Raw genomic sequence first — 22,256 nt, forward strand, 5'->3', positions numbered from 1 at the left:
CATATATATTCCATATGAATGTTTTTTCATGTTCTTAGCTCTAGCCTAGTTTGAGTTCCCCAGATGTATTCAGTCTAAATGTCTGTAACCATCCCTTTCTTTCTTCATGTAAATAAGTCTTTTTATTACTGAGGCCACACTGCAGTTTATCTTTGCTGTATCTTGTTTGAGATTTCTGCATTTTTGCAGAACATCAGAATATAAATTTCTCTCCAGCATAATTTTCAGTAGATTTAAAAAATATATCTTAGTACACAGATCAAATATGAACTCTAAAACATGGTTTTGTAACTTAGTATAAAAGCCAATTAACTTCATTGAGACAAAGGAATTGTGCTATTATAGTCCAGGGCAATTATTAGAATAGAGATCAAATAGCATGAGAGCTTTGGTGATGTGAACTTTTGTATAGTACAGATTTTAACAAACTATTCAAGTTCATTTTGCTTACTATTGAGCCCATGTAAAAATAGTAATACAAATGTCCATTTCAGATTCTCTTGAATATTTTCTTTACATAGTTCAAAACATCTCTGTAGATGAATAATAATTTCTGAATTTTCTTATCTTATAAAAGTATTATTCTAAAATGTATTAGATATCTATATGTATTAGATAACCAAGATTTTAAACTAAAGAGCTTATTAAATAATTTCAGTCAAGAAAAGGAGTACTTAGAAAACACTCTCTTTCAGTAAAATACAAGGAACAAAAATGTATAAATTTCTCCAAAATTATTATACTTAAACACTACTTTAGTAGAATTAAATGCAAGAATTGATTCTGAGGTCTAATATCATTTTGATTTAGATTTTAAGAATATTTGTATATGTGACTCTCAGTAATGTAGTGGATTTTTTGCAGTTTTCTTCAATGGGAATAGCACAATAAGGCATCAGGAAAAGCAGACTAGACAATTTTTTTATTTCATGTAGGTATTTTTTCTGTCACAAATAGTCCTTAATAACTGGACAGAATTCAAATTTTAAAGCATTTTTTGAGTTTTCTATTACATTTTCCAAATTAAAAAGAAATCTTCATACAAATAACATACAAAACTCAAGTGACCACATGTTTTGGTCAGCTATGCACAGATGTCTATCTAGGTCATTAAATAACCTTAAGTTTCAAGAGGCTTTATTTCGTGACCAGACTAGATCTAGTATTTCTTTAATAAAGTTGTTTCCCTTAAAACATCCTGGAAGTTTCATCTGGTCAGAAGCTGAAGATTTTGTGTATTTGTCCAGAATTTATAGATGTCCAGCAGTTCAGTCAGAGCTTCCAGTAGGCTGCTGGAAGTCTCTGTTCTATCCATCATGCATATGCTGTGAGACAAATACATTTATGAAGCATATGAAGACCAATATATAACTCATATGCATGAACTTCTGTCCAGGAAAAAGTGACAGCCCTAGTTCAATCCCTTTAGCAATAGATAGAATAAATACCCTTGCTTTAAGGTGCATTACCAAATCTGAACTTTGATATATTGTCATAATTAAGTTTTCTTTAACAGTAAAAATGTTCTTACATTTCATTAGCTCTTCCTAAAATACATTATTACTTTTGTGGATTTCAAGCTGTCTTTTTTGTAAAGAAAATGAATCTGCAGCAGATCCATTAGTGTAAACAGTTCTGCTCCTTGTCCCCAAAGCAAGGAAAAATAAAAACAACTTTTTACTAAAGCCCCAGCAAGTCTTTTCTGACATTCAGATGTGAGAGAAGCGCTGTTTCTCCATTAGCAAACATGATCTCTGATTGTCTCCATTTCTATTCCTGTTTTATAGGAAGCTTTCCTTGGCTGTACTAGGCCATGCTGAAGGCATGACTTTTCTTTGTTCTGCCATTCATGCAGGTTGAGCACTTGCTATTTACAGAATAATCAGAATTTGGTACAATCATATTTTTTACCTTCATGTATATGAAACCATGCACACTGTGGATTAATAAAGACAAAAATCTTTTTTAAACATAATACAGTTTATGCGAGCCTTACCCAAATGTGTGAAATAACATAGACATCAGCAAAACAGCATGAGTCACTTACGGTGTAAGCACATTAAGTGACCTGCAATTTAAACAAAGATTGTTATGATGTTAAAATATTGAGGTGGATAAGGGGTTATAAAGGCGAATGATACTGTTTCAGAGGTTCATGTTTTTAAAATACCCTTATTAGTTGAAACATTAAACAGCACAAGCATGGGCTCTAAGTTGAAAGGATGTTTGATGTCTGTTTTTGATATTCACAATAACACAAAAAGACACACAGGACAAGAAGAAATATATACTAATATTAACAGTGACATTGAACTGGATAGTAACATCTATCCAGTAAGAGTGCAGGAAAAACTCACTAACCTGTAGTACGTATCAAATTTTCTGTATCAGTTCAGTCTTTTACTGTTTTTCCTCTAGAGGGATAATTGAAGGTTTTCTGTCACCAGAGGCCTGCACACAACTAAGGGACCATCCTTGTTTATTCACATGGTCCATAAACATTGTTGTGTCTTACCCTTTCCCATTGCAACTAATGATAAACTCTGCATTGGTTTTAGTAATGAAGAACTGAGCAGAGTTATGTGTGTCTGACAGTGATCCCAAACTAACCTAATCTTCACTGCTATTGAGCAAGGCATATAAAGATAAGGATTCAAGATATCTTTAAAAGTTATTATTTCCCAGTTCAGTCTGAGAACTTTCTTAAGGACTGATTTGTTGAGGCTATTTTAAGATCTTTATTAATCCAGCAATACTTGCCGCACTGAGGAAAGGTAAAGCATTATTAAGAGCATGTTTTGATCAATAACTCATACAAACAAACATAGGGGAGAAAAGAAACCCCCACATACTCATCAGCACCACTCTAGCTGTTGCTAAAAAGCATTAAAAGTTGTGACAATAGGGAGGAAAATAGGACAAAATCCTGAGAGTAAACAAACCTGCAAAACAGGTGAAATGAAAAATTACTATTCTTACCCATTGCAAGATGTATATAAAGTCAAATTAGTTGCGTCAGCAGTAGTATAATGAGAATTAAATCAATATGCTTGGACCATAAAGTATTTAAATTAATTTACATATAGTAGTCACATGGTACGTGATAGTTTGAAGAACAAGATTAGTAAAAACAGAAAAAGATTTTAAGTAACATCAATGTAAGAATTAATGCAATGCCTAATAGGCACATAGTTTAGCATAGTTACTGGCTGTACCCACACCGGCAAACTCCAGCGTGCTTGTCCACACTCCCAGGCTCATTTAATTTACAGGGACAGACACCGTCTTCATGCTTCCCTTTGAATAACCCAGAAACTCAGACACTTCTTTTTCCTGAGACGATATCTGCCTATGTTTCATTCAAGTTACTATCAACATAAGGACGAGTACGGTGGCCTGTGCTGTTAGAGCAGCGAAAAAAATCACCGTGCGCTCAGCGCACTTACTTCACGGGCGGCGGCGGGAAAGCCCCAGCCCTGCCTCAGGGGCAGCGGCCGTTACGGCGGGGGAAGGGCGGCCCGCGCCGGCTCCCCGCAACCGTCCGCGCGCGCTTGGCACCGCCCGCCTGTGGCGCGGGCGGCAGCGGCGCCTCCCATTGGTCGCCTGCATGGCTGGGGGCGGGGTTTGGCGCGGCAGCGGCACCCGATAAGGAATCTTGCCTGAGTTTGTCGCTACCAGCAGCAGCGATGGCCGAGTGGTTAAGGCGTTGGACTTGAAATCCAATGGGGTCTCCCCGCGCAGGTTCGAACCCTGCTCGCTGCGGCCCGGTGCGGGTTTATTTTTACCACTCACTCTCGCCTTTTAACGTCCAGTTTATAATCCTCATTTCTGTTCTCGCTGTTGAATGTTACTTTGAAGAAGGATTCTTTAGCATTTATCCTATTGCAACTCAGCCACTGCCTACACCCCCGTTCCCTGCTTCTGTCCCTTAAAATAGTACTGGAGCAAAAATAGGTCCCCAGTGTCAATTCCCAGCTTTGCATTTTAAATGCCTATGATAAACAGCATGGGGTCTCACCACAGCTCATCTTCTTGTTCTAATGCCCAGGTCAGCTGTATGTACTGTCCAAACACAAAGCTCAGTATTAAGGCAACTCATTACACACAGACAGCCGTGTGCAGCCTCAAAGGGCTAATGCCTGATCCAGTATCTTACAGCTGATACAAAATAAGTAAACTTTTGTCTGCAGCATGCTGTCTATATTCAATAGATTTGTTCCATCACATCTTCCTTGACATGAAGAAAGCTGGGGAGTCCGTGGTCATCTTTTGCTATCAATTATGGCTTTTGGCACAGGTGCAGAGCGTGCTTGGTTCACTGTGCACACACATGCACAGTCTGGCAATGAGGACGAAAGCCACAGGAAGTACTATGCAACTAATAACAGAAAAGACACAAACACAGGGCATTCCTACTTGTACACACACACACACACACACATCCACCATTCCTACTTGTACACACACACACACACACACACATCCACCTCTCTGCTTCAGCTGACTTTTTGCCATTTAAATGGGTCAGTCTCCTCTAACGCACAGCTGAAGAGTTTGCAAACTCAGATAAGAAGAGGCCAGAAATAAGAAAAAAGACCACTTCCACAGAGACCAGCATAGGAACAGCTACTTTTGACTCTTTTTTTTTCCCCTCAAAAAAGAAGAAATGCACATGCAGACAGACCATCATTACCTTATAAAGCAGGTGCAATATTAATGCTGTGTGAATGTTCTCCAGGGACTGGAAGTATTTCCTCACAGCCAGGATCACCATAGGCCTGTCCCAGGAGGAGGCACTGAGATGGGGAGAGCCAGCGTCCGGCTGAGGGCAGAGCGGCAGATGCAGAAGGGTCCGTTGTCAGCCAGAAAAATGCCTTCCCATCATGGTATTTTGCAAATGCAAGATCCTTTCTCAGAACACCAAACCAAACAAACAAAACGTAGTTTAAGCTGGCAGCAGGACGAATGGTTCAACACGCTCCCAGCTCTGGGCAGTTCAGGTTCGGTTGCTTGTGTTTTTGCCAGGCCAAGTGCAAAGATGTTACAGGTTGTATTTCACCTCAGCATCAAATCCTAGGAAGAGCAAGGAAGTCTTGAGACCAGCCACCCACCCGCAGCACCAGTGGCCTATGGCGGGCCCAAACACTATGAGCCAGAATCCAGGTTGGAAATAGATTGCATAGCTAAGAAAATTCAGCTTTGTATTAGGTCTGTTTTTTAATTTCAGTGCTGTTATATCCCTTACTCAGGCCAGGCAGGGCCAGATGGCTCCGCAACACAGCGCAGTTCAAGTGGTGTGCTTAGAGCAGTACAAGATGCCAGTAACTCTGCAAGATACCAGACCCTTCAGTGATCTTGCACATTTCCAATAATGATTAAAAAATATATATATAATTTCTTTTCCACACGTAAGAGTTGGCTTCATTTAAATAGACAAGAATGTAAACTTTTGTTGTTGTTATAGAACTAAAATCCCACCCTTGTAATCTAGAACAGATGAGAAAACTATTTTGCGTAATACAATGTTTTTTATACCCCTCCAAATTAATTAAAAAAATAGTTATAAAAGAATGAAAATACAAAACACAATGGACAAGCTTTGTGCTCAGTCCTTCTTTTCCATCACATTACTGGAAAAGTGACATTTTTTTAGCTGACTACTTTAAATGTCTTAATTCCAAAAGACACATTTCATTGCTTTAATAAATCTGAAAACAAAGCACTAACACGATAAATATTTATTAGGAAGTTTTCATCTTCAAGATATCCTTTCCACTAAGATCTTCCTGGAGATGAAAAAGTCAAACAACCAACCCCAAAACACATACTTGATTTAAAATTTCACATAGCAAAAAGAAAAAAAAAAAGCCAGAAAGGCATCTAGAATATTTGCATTTCACGAAACTTTTTGCATTGAAACAGATTTTCCCTTAAACTTGCAGTTGAAAAAGCAAATGAAGAGCAGTCAACACTCAAGTTACTTCCCACCCTCCCCCTTCAACAAGATTTATGAAAATGTTCCCATCAAGGCACTACAGAGGAAGAACCATATGATTTTAATTTCTGTTGTTTTTTGCATTTTTTTTTAAATTACCAGAGTAAGTAAGGCCTGCCACATAGTCTACTGAAGTTGCATACACATTATCAGCACTAAAATTCTGGCTGGGTTCAGCCTTCCCTCCTGTCACTTTTGCTCTCCTCTTTGTAGCGAAGGGGTAAAGCGCTGCCGTTCTGATTTGATTGCCTTTCTGCACATCAGCTACCAGAGTGAGAAAGAGCAAGGCAGCCCAGAAGAAGTAAATGTAAGTTCTGTAAGGACTGAGACGCAAGAGTCAAGCTTTGCCTCTTAAGAGGAGCTGCCTGCCTTTGGTGCCAAGAGGCCTTTGATACCTCCAGAGAAGCAGTTTTGACAAAGAAGGAAGCAAATCATTGCTTGCAAAGCACTGAGAACCACGCTGCAGCTCACACAAGGCTGGCAACCCTTCCAGACACCACCAGCAAGTTCCATTTTGTAGGAATAGTTCCCCCTCCACTGCCCCACTAAAATAAGAAAGCAAGAACAAGCTACCATGAAGATGCTATAGGGAGAAACAACGTATTAGTTTACTCTCCAGCATCCATCACCTGTAGCAGGTTATGATGTACACGACAAACCTAAGGCAGGTAAAACTTCCCAGTCTCTGTATCGTGCGCCACAGTAAGGATTGAGACACAAGCCTTTCAGAGCTGGGACAAAAAGCACTTGAAGAGTCTCAACTTCATTAATGCGAGAGGGAAGTGAGACTAAAGGAGTAAAGGGGAAAAAGGCAAACGTACGTAGTGCCTGCATCGTGGCAGAGGCTTGCAAACTCTGCTAACAGCAGGACAAGCACGTACGCTGAGCCACAGTAATAACACCCAGCATAAGCTAACTGATACGTATCACTCCACCTGGCAGCAGCAAGAGCTGATGACTTACTGAGTTGTCTTTTTATCTTTTGCTGTGTAATTTCACCAGCTTCATAACAGCTTCAGTTCTTACCTTCCCAGCAGCCTTGTCTCTTGTTTCAAGATAGGAAAGCATAAGGTAGCAATGTTCATGCTCAGGAAATTAAAGTTACTCGGTATCTATTTTAGTCATCAGGACACTTACTTCTATTATAGCACATATAACTGCTTTTTTTTCTTAAAGAACAAAACAAGAAATCAGGATACAATCTTGTCTGTCATTCAGTATTACTCAGGCTGGGATTTTAAGTCATGTACTATTTGTATTCATCATCAATATTTTAACTTTGCTCCTGGCATAGTCATCCAAGGGCTGTATATCCATTTGACAACGGAGTCCCATCTCTGTCCTGTCCTGTCCTCTCCCCCCACCCCCATTAGGTGCTAAATCATTCATCAGACTGCCCCCTTTTACCTTCAGGAGCAAGTGAAAAGGGGAGGGGAAAGTCTAAGCTACCATTTGGTCTAAAAGCTACCATTTGAGCCAATGTTCCAGCCAGCTGCATTTCAATCTTTATTTTTTTTTAAGAGAGAAAAAATATGTATTTTATTGCTCTGTATCCTTCACACAAGGTAGGGTTTCTTCTTCTGCTACTATTTGACCTTCCTTACAGTCCCTCCCCGATCAAATGGTTAGAAGATGACTTTCTTGAGCACATACCTTTCCGTAAAGGAAAGCAGTACATGGACTTGAAGATATACAATCATGTTTAGCAGATATTAGCAGAGAATTATTATCTCTAATGTTTTCAGCTGCAAAGTAAGCAAAGGAAAAGCATCCAGAATCCACAAAAAATAGTTTTTTAGATAAGCAGCGGGATGTGCCATAAAAGTAGCTGTCTACTGATCTCACCAAAGCAGATCAGTGTAGCTATAACAGCAGAACAGCAACACATTAATCTTCCATAAACAGATCAGTACAAACAAAACCAGAAATAACACTGGCATCAGCCCCTGTAAAGAAAACTGATAAATACACTGATAAGGTTAATGAGATATACATATTATCTAGGTTGCATTGGCAGGTGCATGTGTTACAATTTACAGCAAATAGACACATAACAGGGAAAGAACAGCAGAAGGTCTATCAGCACACCACACCACTGTATGGCAGAGCCAAGTATGACACCCCAGGCTTCGACCAGAATATTGTTTCCACATGGGGAGGAGACTCGTTCGGAGATTAGACTTTCCATGAGGATGCTAAGGATTCATAACAGGACTCCCTTAAGGTGTTCCCCGCTGAGAGGACAAGTAACAAGAAACTCAAGGGGGGTCACAGAATCACAGAATGGTTGTGGTTGGAAGGCACCTCTGGAGATCATCTAGTCAAACCCGCCTGCTCAATCAGGGTCATCTAGAACACGTTAGACCGGATCCTGTCCAGGCAAGGAGACTCCACAACCTCTCTGGGCAACCTGTGCCAGTGCTCTGTCACTCTCACAGGAAAGTAGTTCTTCCTCATATTTCAACAGAACTTCTTGTGTTTCAGTTTGTGCCTGTTGCCTCTTGTCCTGTCACGTGGCACCACTGAAAAAAGTTCGGCCCCATCCCCTCGACGCCCCTCCTTAAGGTATTTCTATGCATTGATAAGATCCCCTCTGGTGGATCTCTGTGGTGGGTAAAGGATTCCATTTCAATAAATGAGAACAGCCCCTTTCTGTATGTGTGCTGTTTTATTTGTTGTGATGAAATCACTGGCTACCCAAAAAAACAAATATCAGTAATTGACAAGGTTTACAAAGAAGAAAATAAGAAAATAATATAAAATAAATAAATACAAGATAAAAATTGAAAAATTGCCCAAAATATTAAAAAATGTTTCATGTTTGATTTGTACACATTAATGCTGACCAGTCCTGATTCTTCATTCCCTACCATACAAAATCTGCAAGACCCTGTTTATGAGGCCACAGCAGGGAGGGAAAATACTATTAAGCCACAGGACAATGTTGGCACACATACAGTGGGTACAGATGTCCAGTAATAAACCTGGGCTGGAAGAAAGCTACTAAATGGAGAAGTGAGGGTCTGGAAATGCCTGCCAAAACAAATAGCTGTTGCAAAAAGCTTACTTTTTAAGGTAGAATGCAAGTGTTTTTTTTTAAAAAAAGAGAGAGCTAGATCTATCACAGCTGCCTTCTGGCAGCTGTAGTAGATAGTAAGAGTGTTTTTATTTCATTTATATTGTAAGCCCACAATTCTCTGACAAGTTAAGCTTCTAATAGTGTACTAATAATACTAAGTTGCAATAGTGAATGCATGCAATATAAATCACTACAATAAGTGCAATGCAACAGAGAGGTAACCCAGAGTACCTAATTTAGAAATAAATATAGTTTTGCTTAAAGTTCCTTGACACGTAGCTTTTGGTTTACCAGCACTAACAGCAAGAGTTCCTGAAGTCTAACAATGATTTTTGATTTTACTAAGAGTACATTCTTATAGCATCACAGTACCGACAAAAATATTCACTACACAATATTTAAAAATACAGGAAACAGTAGACATTAGATAACTATGCACAAAGACTATTTATACTGAAAAGAGTACTGCTTGCTGATTAAACAAAAAGACCTGCATCTGCAAAGCTCACATATGTGGGTTAACAGATCAGTATTAAGACACCATTTATTGGAACAACATTCACAGAGCAATGAGTGAGTACCAGATACAAACAACATATAACTCCTGGCAAAAAAATACTGACTTGGTGAATGGATAATCTTGCACTCTTGAGAATTTTGCATTTTAGATTTCATAGTTTCTGAATTTCCTCAGAAGCTCTGATGGAGCATCCCCTGACCAGCGAAAACGCAAGTGCCAGTAATTTGCCTCCGAAAATCCTGAGAAAAGAGAAAAAAAAAGACTAAATAAATTATTAGATATGTATGTATGTAAAACAAACTTGGCTGAAATAATACTTGACAATCTTCCCAAAAAAGCAATTAAAAAATTGGACACTTTCAGTGTCCTTGACTGGCAGGGCACCATTTGAACAAAAACCTCAAAGACACCATGCAAGCACCAAACTTCAAGATATCTATTACCTGGAAAGAGTTCAAAGGAGAAGAGCAAGAATGATGAGCAGTCTAAAAAATAAGACTTACAAAGAAGAGAGAACAGATTGCATTTGCTTAATCTAAAGAAGACAGAGAGGGTAGCATGATAAATCTCCAAGTATGTTTAAGGCAGAAGCATAAAAGGAAGGGATAGTCTATTTTCCATGTCTCTGGTGGATTAGTCAAGAAGTAATGCACTTAACTACAGTCAGGAATATTCAGATTAGGAGATACTAAGACAAAACTTCCAAATGGCAGGAGGAGCAGAGCACTGGATTAGTTTGCCTGGAAAGGCTGAGGAGCTTCCACCTTGGGGCACTTTTAAGAACAGATTAGACTCCCCGTCTCTGAGGAATGATGTGGGTGTCGATGGGCCTGCCCATACACAAGGGACTAGAGGATTTTTTCAGGCCCATATACAGTGGTTTACTTCTATGATCTGTTGGTCGTGAACACTAACATGATCTTCCTGTATCAGAAAGATTAAATCTATTATCAGAATTACTACTAACTCAGGCTGAAATAGCTGTAGTCTGTAATTCTCAGGAACCAGAGAATTCTCAGACAGAACCTAAAAATACTTCATTTTAAAAGGGAGAACAAATATAAATTTTCCTGGACTAAGACAAAAAAAAAAATTATCAACATCTCAACAGCCAGTGTGAGCAGTGAAAAGCAATATAAGCCTTGAAGAATAAATGCATTCTAATGTTCAAATTTATTAATATAAATATATTCCTACTGAATAAATTTAGTAGATAGATTTTTAGTAGAGATTTTTTAGTTGATATTTTTCCCATATAAATCTATGGATTAAAAAAAAAAAAAAAGAAAGAAAGAAAAGAAAAAGAAAAAGAAAGCAAGCCTGCAAAGAAAGCTCACCATCACAAAGAATTAGTTGATGTTTTCTTTGAAGTTTTACTTTTACAAAGGATACAGCGCTGATTAATTACTTAAAAATAGTGAATTGTATAATAAAGATGGTAATTTGTTATAGGGCATCACTTTTTAATATTAAGTCTTCAGTTATGCCTCATACACACTTGCTGTTAGAATCTTTTTATCTATTTTCTGCATTCCACAAATACTGGGGATTAAACTAGATTTTGTTCCCTCATAGTTTAATTTCATTTCTTATTTGTTTGATCAAACTAGGAAGAAATGACAAGATTTTGTTTAATAGTAGTTCTCTGATAACATAAACCCAAGATTATGAAACTACTGAAGCATCAGGTAGAACACGGGACAGGCCTTTTAAGTAACCTGAAATTCAAGCATACTAACCTGAACAACAGACGGAAAATACTGACTGTCCAGATCATAGCTTTTGAAAGAGACATTTATTGTGGTGTATATATTATTTTTTAAAAACTTGTGATAAAATATAAAAGAACTCAATACAAGAATACAAGAACTCCTGTAAACTGTGCATGAGTATTGAATGCTGGATTAAACAAAAATGAATATAATGTCTGACTGTTTTATTTAGTAGTTGAAAGCGGGGTTTTTTTTAAATACTTCTGGAAACAACTGAGAAACCTTTTAACTTTTTGATTTAGCAGGGAAACTAAACTTTCCTTTCTGGTTTAAGACAAATTGTCTCCTCTTCTCCATTTTTTGGTTTTACCAGCAAATGAGGATGCAAACATGGCGTGGGAGAGGAAAAAGGGCCTGAAAGCCCCAAAGTTAAATGAAAAAATACATGACAAAAAACAAAAACAAAACCCCAACCCAGAACCACATTTAAAGAGCTACCAATTAAATATATTATTTGGGAAAAAAATTTCTCATGACTGAAATCCTCAGTTTCAGGCCAGTTCTTGGATTCTGCAACCTTTTGTAACTGCTGGTCTCACTTACTTGGGGAGTCTGGATTCTTTGAAGTCTGTGGTTTCACATCAGGAATTGCAACATCTTCTTGCTCCCTGCTCCCATCTGACAATCCATCCTCACTGTTCTTAGTCTGTTGGGTCAAAATCTCACTAGTTATGTTGTTGCTATTATTCACAGGAGCTTCCAGCATTTGGTCCTTCTTACTTTGGACAGCCCAATGCATAGACTAAAGAAAAACAAAAATAACAACTAAAAAACCAACTCCTGTGTTACAAAAGTTTTTTTTTTCCTTTCTTTCTTAAATGGTTACAAACAGAAACACATACTAGAGAGAAACTTGCCGGTCAGTGGGATATGGAAAGCATAGTAACATATTGCAAACAGGATTTCAGGAGGCACTCTAGATATAGTTTATGTCAGTGAGGATGAAGAAGAAAATGTAGAAGTGCACCAAATAATTCTGAAGTACTCATGGGTCTTTTGTCCACAATTTCTTCTGTCATGACTTCAAAAACTTTTTAAGAGAGCTTACGTGACTTAGAAGATTTCCATTTTTAAAGCTGTCTTTGATTTCAAGATGCCCTTTGAAAGCAAGATGATTTTGAAAGTTTTACTATTGTGGTCTGTGGAATGCCTGTTTGGAAGTGAACCAAGCCTGATGGGATTCTTCCATCAAACTGTTACACTCATTTTGGTAAGAACAGTGATTGAAAAGTCACAGTCACAAATCACCCCACTAGCCTTGCAGGACCTTTTCAAAAACTTGTGTGAAGCCCAAGGTTCCAAGAGAACATCTTCTACATTTGTCAAAGAGCTCATTATGTAATCAGTTAGCATCAAAACTACCTGATAAGTAATATACCAAAAGGAGAAAATACTATATAAAGGTGCTACCTTTAACCTAACTTTGAAAACAGATAAAAGGTTCCTACAAGAATCAAAGTGTGCTGAAGCATTTGAAAAAGCACTCGCATTACTTAAGCTTCATATAACACACATGAAGGTGGCAATTTGATAAATTCCCTGTAAAACTACTAGTTCAAAACCCTTCTACGAATTGGCTTCTTTAGCCCTCCATTTTTTTTTTCCATTACCTTAGACATCATTCTACACTATTCCTACCCCCTAAATCCACAACTGCAGAAGTGTTGCAACTTACCCTCACATTCACTGGAACATTTCGCTTGGATCAGCCCTACTTTCCCCACTACTGAACGCCTAAATGTAAACAACACCCACCGTCTTCACCGAATTGCTCAGGGCCTCCCACTGCTGGAATGGAATGGTGATTTTGCTCCGTCGCCAGTAATCATAGCGAGCTCGACTCTCTTCATTAGCAAGAATCTCCTTAGCTTGCTGCAGCTTCTGAAAACTCTCCACTAGAACACAAACCAAAAAATGCTAAAGCCAACACTTGTCTTTAATGAAATTTCACATGTGAAAGGGCAGCTGCCAACAGTTGCCTAGAGCAAAGAGAACAGAGTAGACAGGAGGAGAGAACTGAGTGAACCACAGGTCTGTAGTTGCTCTGCTTACGGCTTTGCAAAGTTTTAGCTGGCTTTAGAACTACAGCACCGTCCATGGATTTGACATCTGCCTCAAATGAGTGCTAAAATGCTCATTTGTCTACGGGTTTCCTGAATTTTAAGTTTGGCGAAACATACAGAACAGCAGGCAAAAGGCACTTGTCACCCCTGTAAACAGCATTTCAGAAATGGAAATTAAACTGGAATAATCATGCTTAGAAGATACACAGGTATATCCACAGCAGCAAGGAAGTCAGAGCAGAACGCAACACCAAGAAAATATGGGGGGAGGGGGAATGAGAAGGAAAAAAATGACAAGCAAGCATAGGAATGTAAATATAGTGCAAAATACTAACGTGCATTTCGTTAAGCAACTTTTTGACATATTCTAAAATTTTATCTTGGATACCAGGTTGCATGAATGAACACTTACTTTTCCCTACAGGAGGATTTTTCATTAACTGGTTACTAAGGATGCAGCTGCATGTTACTATTTGTAGAAGGGCCATAAAGCTTTACATTTTATCTGAGAGTCACCCACATTATAGTGACATATTATTATTATTCATTTACTCCAGTTTACAAATTAGAGAGATTTCTTTTGAAATATGCTGAACCCAAACACTAATCCAAACTGACAACCATAAATCAAACACCAGACATAGGTTCTATTAAGTTACCTTTTTCTAGTGTAACTCATTTGGAACAAATAAAACCAATATTTTTCAATTACTCTTCATTAAGCTTTATTAAGTTGATGAAATCAACAATATAAAGTAAATTTTCACTAGTAATGTGAAATGGCATTTAAAGTGCATCTAGCAGGTTCAGGTACATGGAGCATAAACTACTACATATTAACAAACAAAGCTGCTCCAATATTTGGCACTTGGCTTTTCTTTTTGAGTTACTTGATTTCAGTGAATGTAAGGGGGAGCTGGGATGCAATGGGATCTATTCTAGTCTCTGTCTCCCTACTGCAATTGCCAGAATTTGCTGCAGACAAAATTGATTACATTGGCTTCATCAGTACTTCTGCCGTCTCTTAGAATAAGTTAAATACTACGTACTAGGTTATTAAAATAAGTGCTAGGTTGTCTCTCAAACACTTCGAAGAGGCTCCTTATCAGGGAATCTCAAAGTGAAAAAATCCTATCTACTTCACTTTTAAATCTCCTTGTCAACCCACCAAAATTAGATACGGAAATAAAGATTCATCATAATCCATCATTACGGAAAACCAAGTCCTGCTGAAAGCTTTCCTAGAGGCAGCGCAGCAGGAGTGTCATTTAACTCATGCTGTGTTCCCAGCTCTGCACCCCAGGAGGAGGTACGGATGCGAAGGTCAAACTCACACAAAGGCGAATGTTTGAATGCTTACCTTGTTCAGACAGGTTACAATTAAACTAAGAGGAAGAATTTCTGCATTAAGCAAATGGGATGTAATTTCATTATTCTACAACAAATTTTGGTGGTTTTAAGAACTTAGCACTCTAAGCACATCTTAAAAGGGAAGTAAAGATAAGCTCTGCTTCTGTTCTCCTTACTCCTGCATACTCTGATCAAAAAATAAGGATAAAACAAATAGAAATGTATTTGGGTTCTGTGCACTCAGTTCCCCCCAACCTTCTTTGAAAATCACAGTCACCATGGAACTCAAAAGAAATCTTACATATTTCCATAATAAAAATGACAGTGATGAAAATCTACACACAATTTTTAGGAAGAGGTCCAAAAGATGGATAAAGTGTTTTTCTGATTAATTTAATTAATTCCTCAGATATTAACAATTATGCTTAGGTTATTTTTTGTGCTTATTTTTCTTACTCCAAGCAAATACTGCATTCTAATGATTCAAGCCTTATAAGTAGAAATATTTATTTGAAGACATAAATTCTTAATAGAAGAGAAGGGAGGAAAATATAATCTTCAACATCATGTTATATTGAATAGAATTCAAGAGAATTCAATATTGAATGGTTTCTTCTGCAAATTTTGATCATAAATAAGATCAGAACAGTCTTTATCTTAACAATATAATCAGATGCCTGTGATTCCTGATGAGAACTATCCTTTTAGTGCAAATGGGTAAGATTGTCTTCAAATAGCTCAGGTGCTACTTTGAGGTCACAGGTATGGTTTGGGCATGATGAATTGCATGCTTTCATAAACTCGGACATCAGCTGCTGTTCTACAAACAGATGGCTGCTCCTGTGTTGCTGGCTTCTCTTTATTTCCAATTATTAAATTACATTAAAAGAAACTAAAGTACATTTAATATGGTCCTGATGTGCATGTTCACGAAAGCAAATTATCTGGTTGACGCAACTGTGGCATTTGAGTGTCATGGAGCATAGAAGCAGGTCAACCGCATATGTCTAGAAAGGGATATAACTTCTGAATTAAAAGATGTTCTACCACAGAAAGAAACAAAAAAAAAAAAATCAAAAACTCTTAGAGACAGAGAAAACAAGCATCCTTCTGCTCTACCTAGAAGTGTGTGCTAGAATAGAATATTAAAGCTGGCTATTAAAGGACAGTACATTCAATACACATGGCAATTAAAATGTAGGAGTATGGGGGAAATAATATTTAATAAAATATTAAAGCTGAATTTAATATCTTAGTCATATTAATAGAAGTGGGGGAAAAATGTTTTTAAACAGGGAAGATTACATACCTGCTTTGGGGTTTCCAGGATGTTTGTCAGGATGACATTCAAGGGCTTTAATCTTAAATTCTGCAAGAATTTGTTCAACCTAAACAGAATGTCAAGGTTTAAAGTGAGTAATTACATGCACACAGAAAAGATTTTTGAATTTACTTTTTGAAAAAGGTTTGGAGGCACAACAATTGATGTTAAAAGGCTTCCGCTTGTTCATTTTACAAGCTTTATTGCAAGTAAAATAGGTAACAACAACCACCTGTCTGCTGCACAGCTTATTTAAATTTCATTTTCCACGCACGCACCCTTCCCCTGTTCTTTGGGAAGCTCCGTTAGGCAGTGTGGTGGCAAAACCACAGCTCATTTCAACGCTGCCCTCTGCTGGGACGCCTTTTTAGTAGCTATGTAAGGAAAAGATGTTTTAATTTGCCTTCCGTAACAGAGCAGCGATGCTTACCTAACACGCCTTCTGTGTTGGAAAACACGGTACTTTCTCCACATTTAACCATTAGGGCAGATTAGAGCATCTGATTATATTTACTGAACAAAAGATTTTCCACACTTGATGCATCATTCACTACAGCAGTGTAATTAAAACTCCCTTTCCAAAATCCAAATCCAGTCCCACTTAACACAGCAACTAGATTACAAATATAAGTATAATACTAACTATCCAAACAATGTTATATGGACACGAACATCTTTAGGAAGAAGAAGGCTTGTATTAGCTACAAATCATTCCACAGTTGCTTAGATAGATCTCAGCCTATAGTATGAAATGGTATGTATCTGCTACCAAAACAAATGACTAAAACTAGTATTTGAACATTTAAAATCATTAATATGATGAACAAAGAGATCAGGGGTTTTTTTTGTGTGTGTGTTTCTCACAACCAATGGATACTTTGTTAAAAAATGAATATATACATCTATTTAAAAAACTGAGAAACTCAGTCATCTAGTACTATGAACATCCACTGTGTTAGTTGCACATATATAGCTTTTATTATCTTTTAAAATCATGAATATATTCCAAAATACTATTTTTATGCTTTCAAATTTATGGAGTTGGCTCTTAATACGTAACCATATCACGTGTTGAACAAAACTAATGAATAAGCCATCATTTCAGTTGCATCTGTAACAAAATTCTGTTTTTTGAAACATTTTTCATATGAGCCTTATTCCAGGATCTTAGCGTGATCAGTTAATTGAACTTTGCAACGGGGAAATACTTAAAGGAGGCAAGAAAGAAGGTCGATGATGCATTTCAGCTAGTCCTACCCGCAGGAGAACCGGCTTCGGCTCCCCCCCGTAGAAACCCAAGCACACTCCAAACACTTTCAGCCCGCGGAGGCGGCAGGGGGGACTCCTGCTTACCGTGGACAGCTCATCGCACCCCAGCAAGCTGTAGTAATCCTCCAAGTCATCCGGGCTGCCGTGCCAAATCGCATCCATGGGGGCAAGTCCGCTGGCCTTCCTCAAGCCGAGGCACCGGGCGTCCAAAATACGCGCCCAGTGCAAAGCTCGCCGGCTGCCTCAGAACCAGCCGAGGGAAACGGGCTGTTCCCACGCAGCCCCGGAGCCCTCTCCGGCGCTTTTGAACGGAGGGAGCTGACACGCACGAACTCCCGGGGAACCTCCGCTCTCCATTGGCCCCTGCAGGATGCCAGTCCGGTTGCACAAACCCGCTGATGGCAATGCTCCCTGGGACTTGTAGTTGCCAAAGTAACTGCAACATTGAACTCTGGCTATCGTCCAGGCTGGAAAGAATTCAGGATACTAAGCAAAATCTAGCTGTATTTGAGACTCAGGTCCTGCCATCATGCATACATCCAGGTCAAATCAGGCACACACTTAAAGGCTTGCTTGCACCAGGACCTGTATTTTTTGCATCCCTGCTACGACAGAACAGGGTGAATCTTTGGTCTTTGAAGGCTAGACAGGACACACAGATATTTTATTCTTCAAAAACCAGCAGTTCACCATTTCTGCACATAAATTTTGTGTCTGATAAAATTAAGACTATCAAAACTTACTGTCTTATTGTACTTACTGTCTATTATCAAAAGAAACATTCTTCTCATACACAATTACTTTCAAATTCTGTCTTGAAGGTCTTTGTCATACACGTAGTAAACACTCGTTGTTAAATTCATTCTACATTGAAGTGAAATGTCTTTAAGCTTGAATGGTGATTAATGACCAAGGCCTCAGTCTCACAGAGACCACTGATATGCTTTACTGTACTCTCCTATGATCCATTCTTTAATAAATAAATACATAAATAAATTCCTAGGTGTAATTCTAGCCCTTCACAGAAGTCTTTTCTCTGGAGCCTGTAGGGCTCTCTTTATTTCCCTCTATCCCTGCAAGATCTTTCTAATGCAAGATGTTTAACGTCATCAAATATTGCTGATTCTTTAAAATAACATTTACAAATTTATGTCTTGAATATTTATGCAATTTTAGTTGCAGTGACCTAGTAGGTGAGAGTTTATGTTCAACAGATACACAGGGTGTGACTGTGGCTAGAATAGCTGTACGTTAATCAGAGAAGAACTCAGTGGCCATTCTGAATGCTATTTTTGTACTTACAACTGCTTTATTGTTATTACTATTTTATGATGTACATTATGAATCTTTTAAAATTTTCTTTCTATATATTATATTAGCTTTCTACTACTTTCTCTTTAACACAGAAGGTTGTATTGTCTGAAATTACCTATTTTACTGTACATTCAGATAGTCTAATAAGATAGTAAAATACAAAAAGTGCATAAAAAGAGCCAATAACATATTTTAATTAAATATTTAATTATTCATTAAAATTAAATATTTACTTTATTAAGCAACAAAGCACAAATCTCAGTGGAACGATTTAAATCTGCTAGAAATACTAACTACCATATTTCTCAGAGCAGACAAACTAACTGATATATTTTTTCAGCAAAGTGGAAGAACTAACAATTACAAATCTCTCCATCTCTCCCACTCCTAACTTAACAACAAACCACAAAAGCATAATAGAAAGAAAAAAAAAGCCTTTTAGCAAGAGATCATGTAAATATTTAAATAGATTGTACTTTGTGGGAGGATAAAAAACAAACAGCTGTCCCTGTTCCCCAGCAGCACTTCTGACATACCATTCTCGTCCAAGTATTTCTTGTATATTTGCATAAGGTGAAAGGGAAAGATCTTTAACCCTATTTCCCCCTGGGATTCAGCAGCTATTTTTGTGCTGCAAGGTGAACTGCAGGTCCAAGAGCAAAACTCAGCAGACTAAAGTGAGTTTCTTGCTCACTCTGGTTAGGAAGCACCACCCAGGGAATCTGCTGGCCGAGGCCCTGGACTCATCCATATTCAATCCGTTCAGACTGAATAACGGAAGGCCTGACCGGCACCGCCGCAGCCAGCACACTGCAGTTTTTCCCCTCCCAAAGCATTCCCATACTTGGGACAAAACACCTTCATAGCATGGTCTGAAGGTTTGAATGTAGGTGACAGCTAAATCTGAACTGGAGAAGGCTCAAAACAATGCTTAACTACCTGCGTATACATATTTACCCGGATCGAACAAGCCAGGCTCTTCTTATCCACTTAGTCTGCGTTATTAATAGAAAAAACATGAATTCAAATTTCATCACCGTTCATGATACTGCATAGTAACTCAGCCTATTAATACTCCTACTGATTTCCACAGGACAAGCGCAGGGCAAGGCATCATCAAAAAGGAGGGTAAGAGAACCTGCATATAATACATAGACAAAGTATGGAAAGCATTCCCAAGAGATGAAGTTTATGTGAAAGAGAATCAGGGGGCAGAAGATGGCACAGTGTGTGAGCACATGTTCTGCTTCGTGTTGCTCAGAACATACAAACAGTACAGAATATGAGGAAATCTGGTATTTGTTCTCTGTACCCAACCACAAACAAAATGTTTCTACTCACTCCTAACATAGCATCTACAATTTTTGCTTGCTTTGAGTCACTGACAGGTGAAACAACATGACACCCAATCTTGGTTCAATATAACAGAAGGTTTACCATAAACTTACAGAAGTCCAAAATGGTCCTTTAAGTAAATCAGCAAAATCTGTAGATCTATATTTGAATTGATGAAGCAGGAATTTATTTCCATAAAATGCATCAAATTCTTCCAGTATCACTTCTTCTCAATTGACTTTACTTGTCTTGCTTCCTGAGGACAAAGAGTACACATTTTCACAAAGTTCAAGGCACAATATAACTGAGTTTTGCATTTTGTGCTCTATCCTTGTCCCAGCATATGCTTAGACCTGCAGAAACAGGAGAGGACCTAAGCAGCGCCAAACTGGCTTCCTAATTTAGGGGCACCAACTGCTATAATAGTTATAACATGCATAAATGCTTGTAACACTACTATCAGCTTTAGGAACCTTGATTCCTTTCCTTTCCTCAGCATTGCCTTTTCCAGAAAGCTTTAGATCATGCACTTACTTAGTAATGAATTTTCTTCATTAGAACACTGTCTTCACATAAACGCACACCGAAGTTACAGTATCAAAGTCACACTCCTCCTTTACAGCTGACAAAAATATTGTGCATGTGCTGTTAGAGAAATCTTGAATCTTACCTCAGTGTCAATAAGGATAAAGGATGCATGCATTCAGATTTGCTTGGAATAACTAAAAAAACCTCCTATGATTCACATTCAGTTACTTCACAGCGTATTTTTGAGATATAGGTCCCCAATAAAAGAAATACAGTTTCAGAAATGATATGTTTATCCAGGGGTCTTGTTATTAGTAAGTGAAAGAACGAGGGGAAAAAAAGAATTAGATTTTTTTCCCCACAATTACATGTACCATCTATAAAACCAGTTATAGGTAAAACAATTCCTTTTGAAGCTCAAACTAAGCATCAACTATTTTAATCAGAAGTACAGCTTTTTTTTTAAAAAAAAAAAAAAAGGCTGATGGCATCAAGGCCTGAAAGGGATAAATTCTGCCTACCTAACCTTGACCTTGCCACTAAGCTTGGATATTTTGTTATAATAAATTCACTAAAATTATTCTGTAAATAGCTTCTGATATTAAGCAGTAGCACATTAAACAAAACAGTATTTACATTGATATCCATAAAGCTTACATCAAAAGCTTTATGTAGGTGGTAATTCTTAGGTAATAAAATCAAAGTAGCTGCAAAAAATATTTATCCTTTAAAAAAAAAGAGTTGATTTTTTGAAAGCAAACTGATAATATCAGTTCAGTTCAGGAACAAGTAAGCGAATGAAATGATACTGTAAAGCCAATTCAGCCAACACTTCACATAGCTGTCTGTGGTTATTTCATTCTTTGTTATGGTGAAAGAGAAAATAAGCATACTTTATACATTCTAGAGCCTACTGTTAGGCTTATAAGCAACGTCACAACACAAATAAGCAATGAGCAGGATACAATTTATTAATTCACAGGCATAGGCTATTCACATATTAGACGGACAGAAAGAGAGATCAATTAATAGTAAATAAAGCAGAGTCTACGTACCACCAAGCAATTTGGGCTCTCAACCTCGAGGAGTTTCCTGGTCAGGCGTCCCCAAACCAGGGAGGAGGCGACTTGCATCTGTCTCTCCTAAAGCGAGTCCCCTTCCCTTACCTATAGATATACGTGACAGCGATGACCACAAGTCATACGACAAAGCTTTGTTCAGCCGGTGGAACTAAGATGTGGTTCAGATGAAACAAAGATGTGGCTCCAGGTGGTCACTTCTTGGCAGATTGTCCTGCTCACAGGACAGTGCAGCTGTCCAAGTTCTGCTGACAGGACAATGCAGCTGTCCAGGTCTTATTAATAAGCAAGTTGTATGAGCCCTCAGGTATCCGCTCACATTAATAACAGTGACTGGAGAGCAGCCTGTGGAAGCAGGTGTACTTAATCAATATAACAATGGGGTTCAGTGTAGCCTCCCCTACACCCACCTATACAGCAAGAAATACAAGCAAAAGAAATTAAAATATTCTGAGATGTCTTTCACATTGGTATTTCAACTGAAACTCAGCAAAGCACAAAAATGAAAGAACAGCAAATATGTCCTGCAAGGGCAGTTCCCTCAGCCACCTCTGTTTCACTTCTAATAAATACGATTTTATCATGCAGACCCCTGTTGACCATATTTGAACTGCGTCCAGTCCAAATTTGT

At 38.1% G+C, this 22,256-nt stretch overlaps 1 protein-coding gene and 1 non-coding gene across 3 annotated transcripts; one reads left to right on the forward strand and one right to left on the reverse strand.

Annotated features, from left to right (window-relative positions):
- Positions 1-3,680: 3,680 nt before the first annotated feature.
- Positions 3,681-3,762, forward strand: TRNAS-UGA (transfer RNA serine (anticodon UGA)). Its single transcript has one exon. It is a non-coding gene; the product is annotated as a tRNA-Ser (tRNA).
- Positions 3,763-7,433: 3,671 nt separating this feature from the next.
- On the reverse strand, positions 7,434-20,150 carry DNAJC12 (DnaJ heat shock protein family (Hsp40) member C12). 2 transcript variants are annotated; one of them, XM_062579958.1, is made up of 6 exons: positions 20,132-20,150; positions 17,454-17,836; positions 16,089-16,167; positions 13,122-13,261; positions 11,910-12,012; positions 7,434-9,833 (listed from the first exon to the last, which is right to left on the reverse strand). In XM_062579958.1, the coding sequence occupies exons 2-6, from the start codon at positions 17,529-17,531 to the stop codon at positions 9,739-9,741; spliced, it is 495 nt and encodes a 164-aa protein (XP_062435942.1). In that variant the 5' UTR covers positions 17,532-17,836; positions 20,132-20,150; the 3' UTR covers positions 7,434-9,738. The 2 variants fall into 2 exon arrangements, with proteins under 2 accessions (XP_062435942.1, XP_062435941.1); XM_062579957.1 differs by having other exon boundaries at positions 11,910-12,108.
- Positions 20,151-22,256: the final 2,106 nt, after the last annotated feature.

This window comes from Rhea pennata, chromosome 7, assembly GCF_028389875.1.
Source record: "Rhea pennata isolate bPtePen1 chromosome 7, bPtePen1.pri, whole genome shotgun sequence".
In the NCBI taxonomy this organism is placed as follows: domain Eukaryota; kingdom Metazoa; phylum Chordata; class Aves; order Rheiformes; family Rheidae; genus Rhea; species Rhea pennata.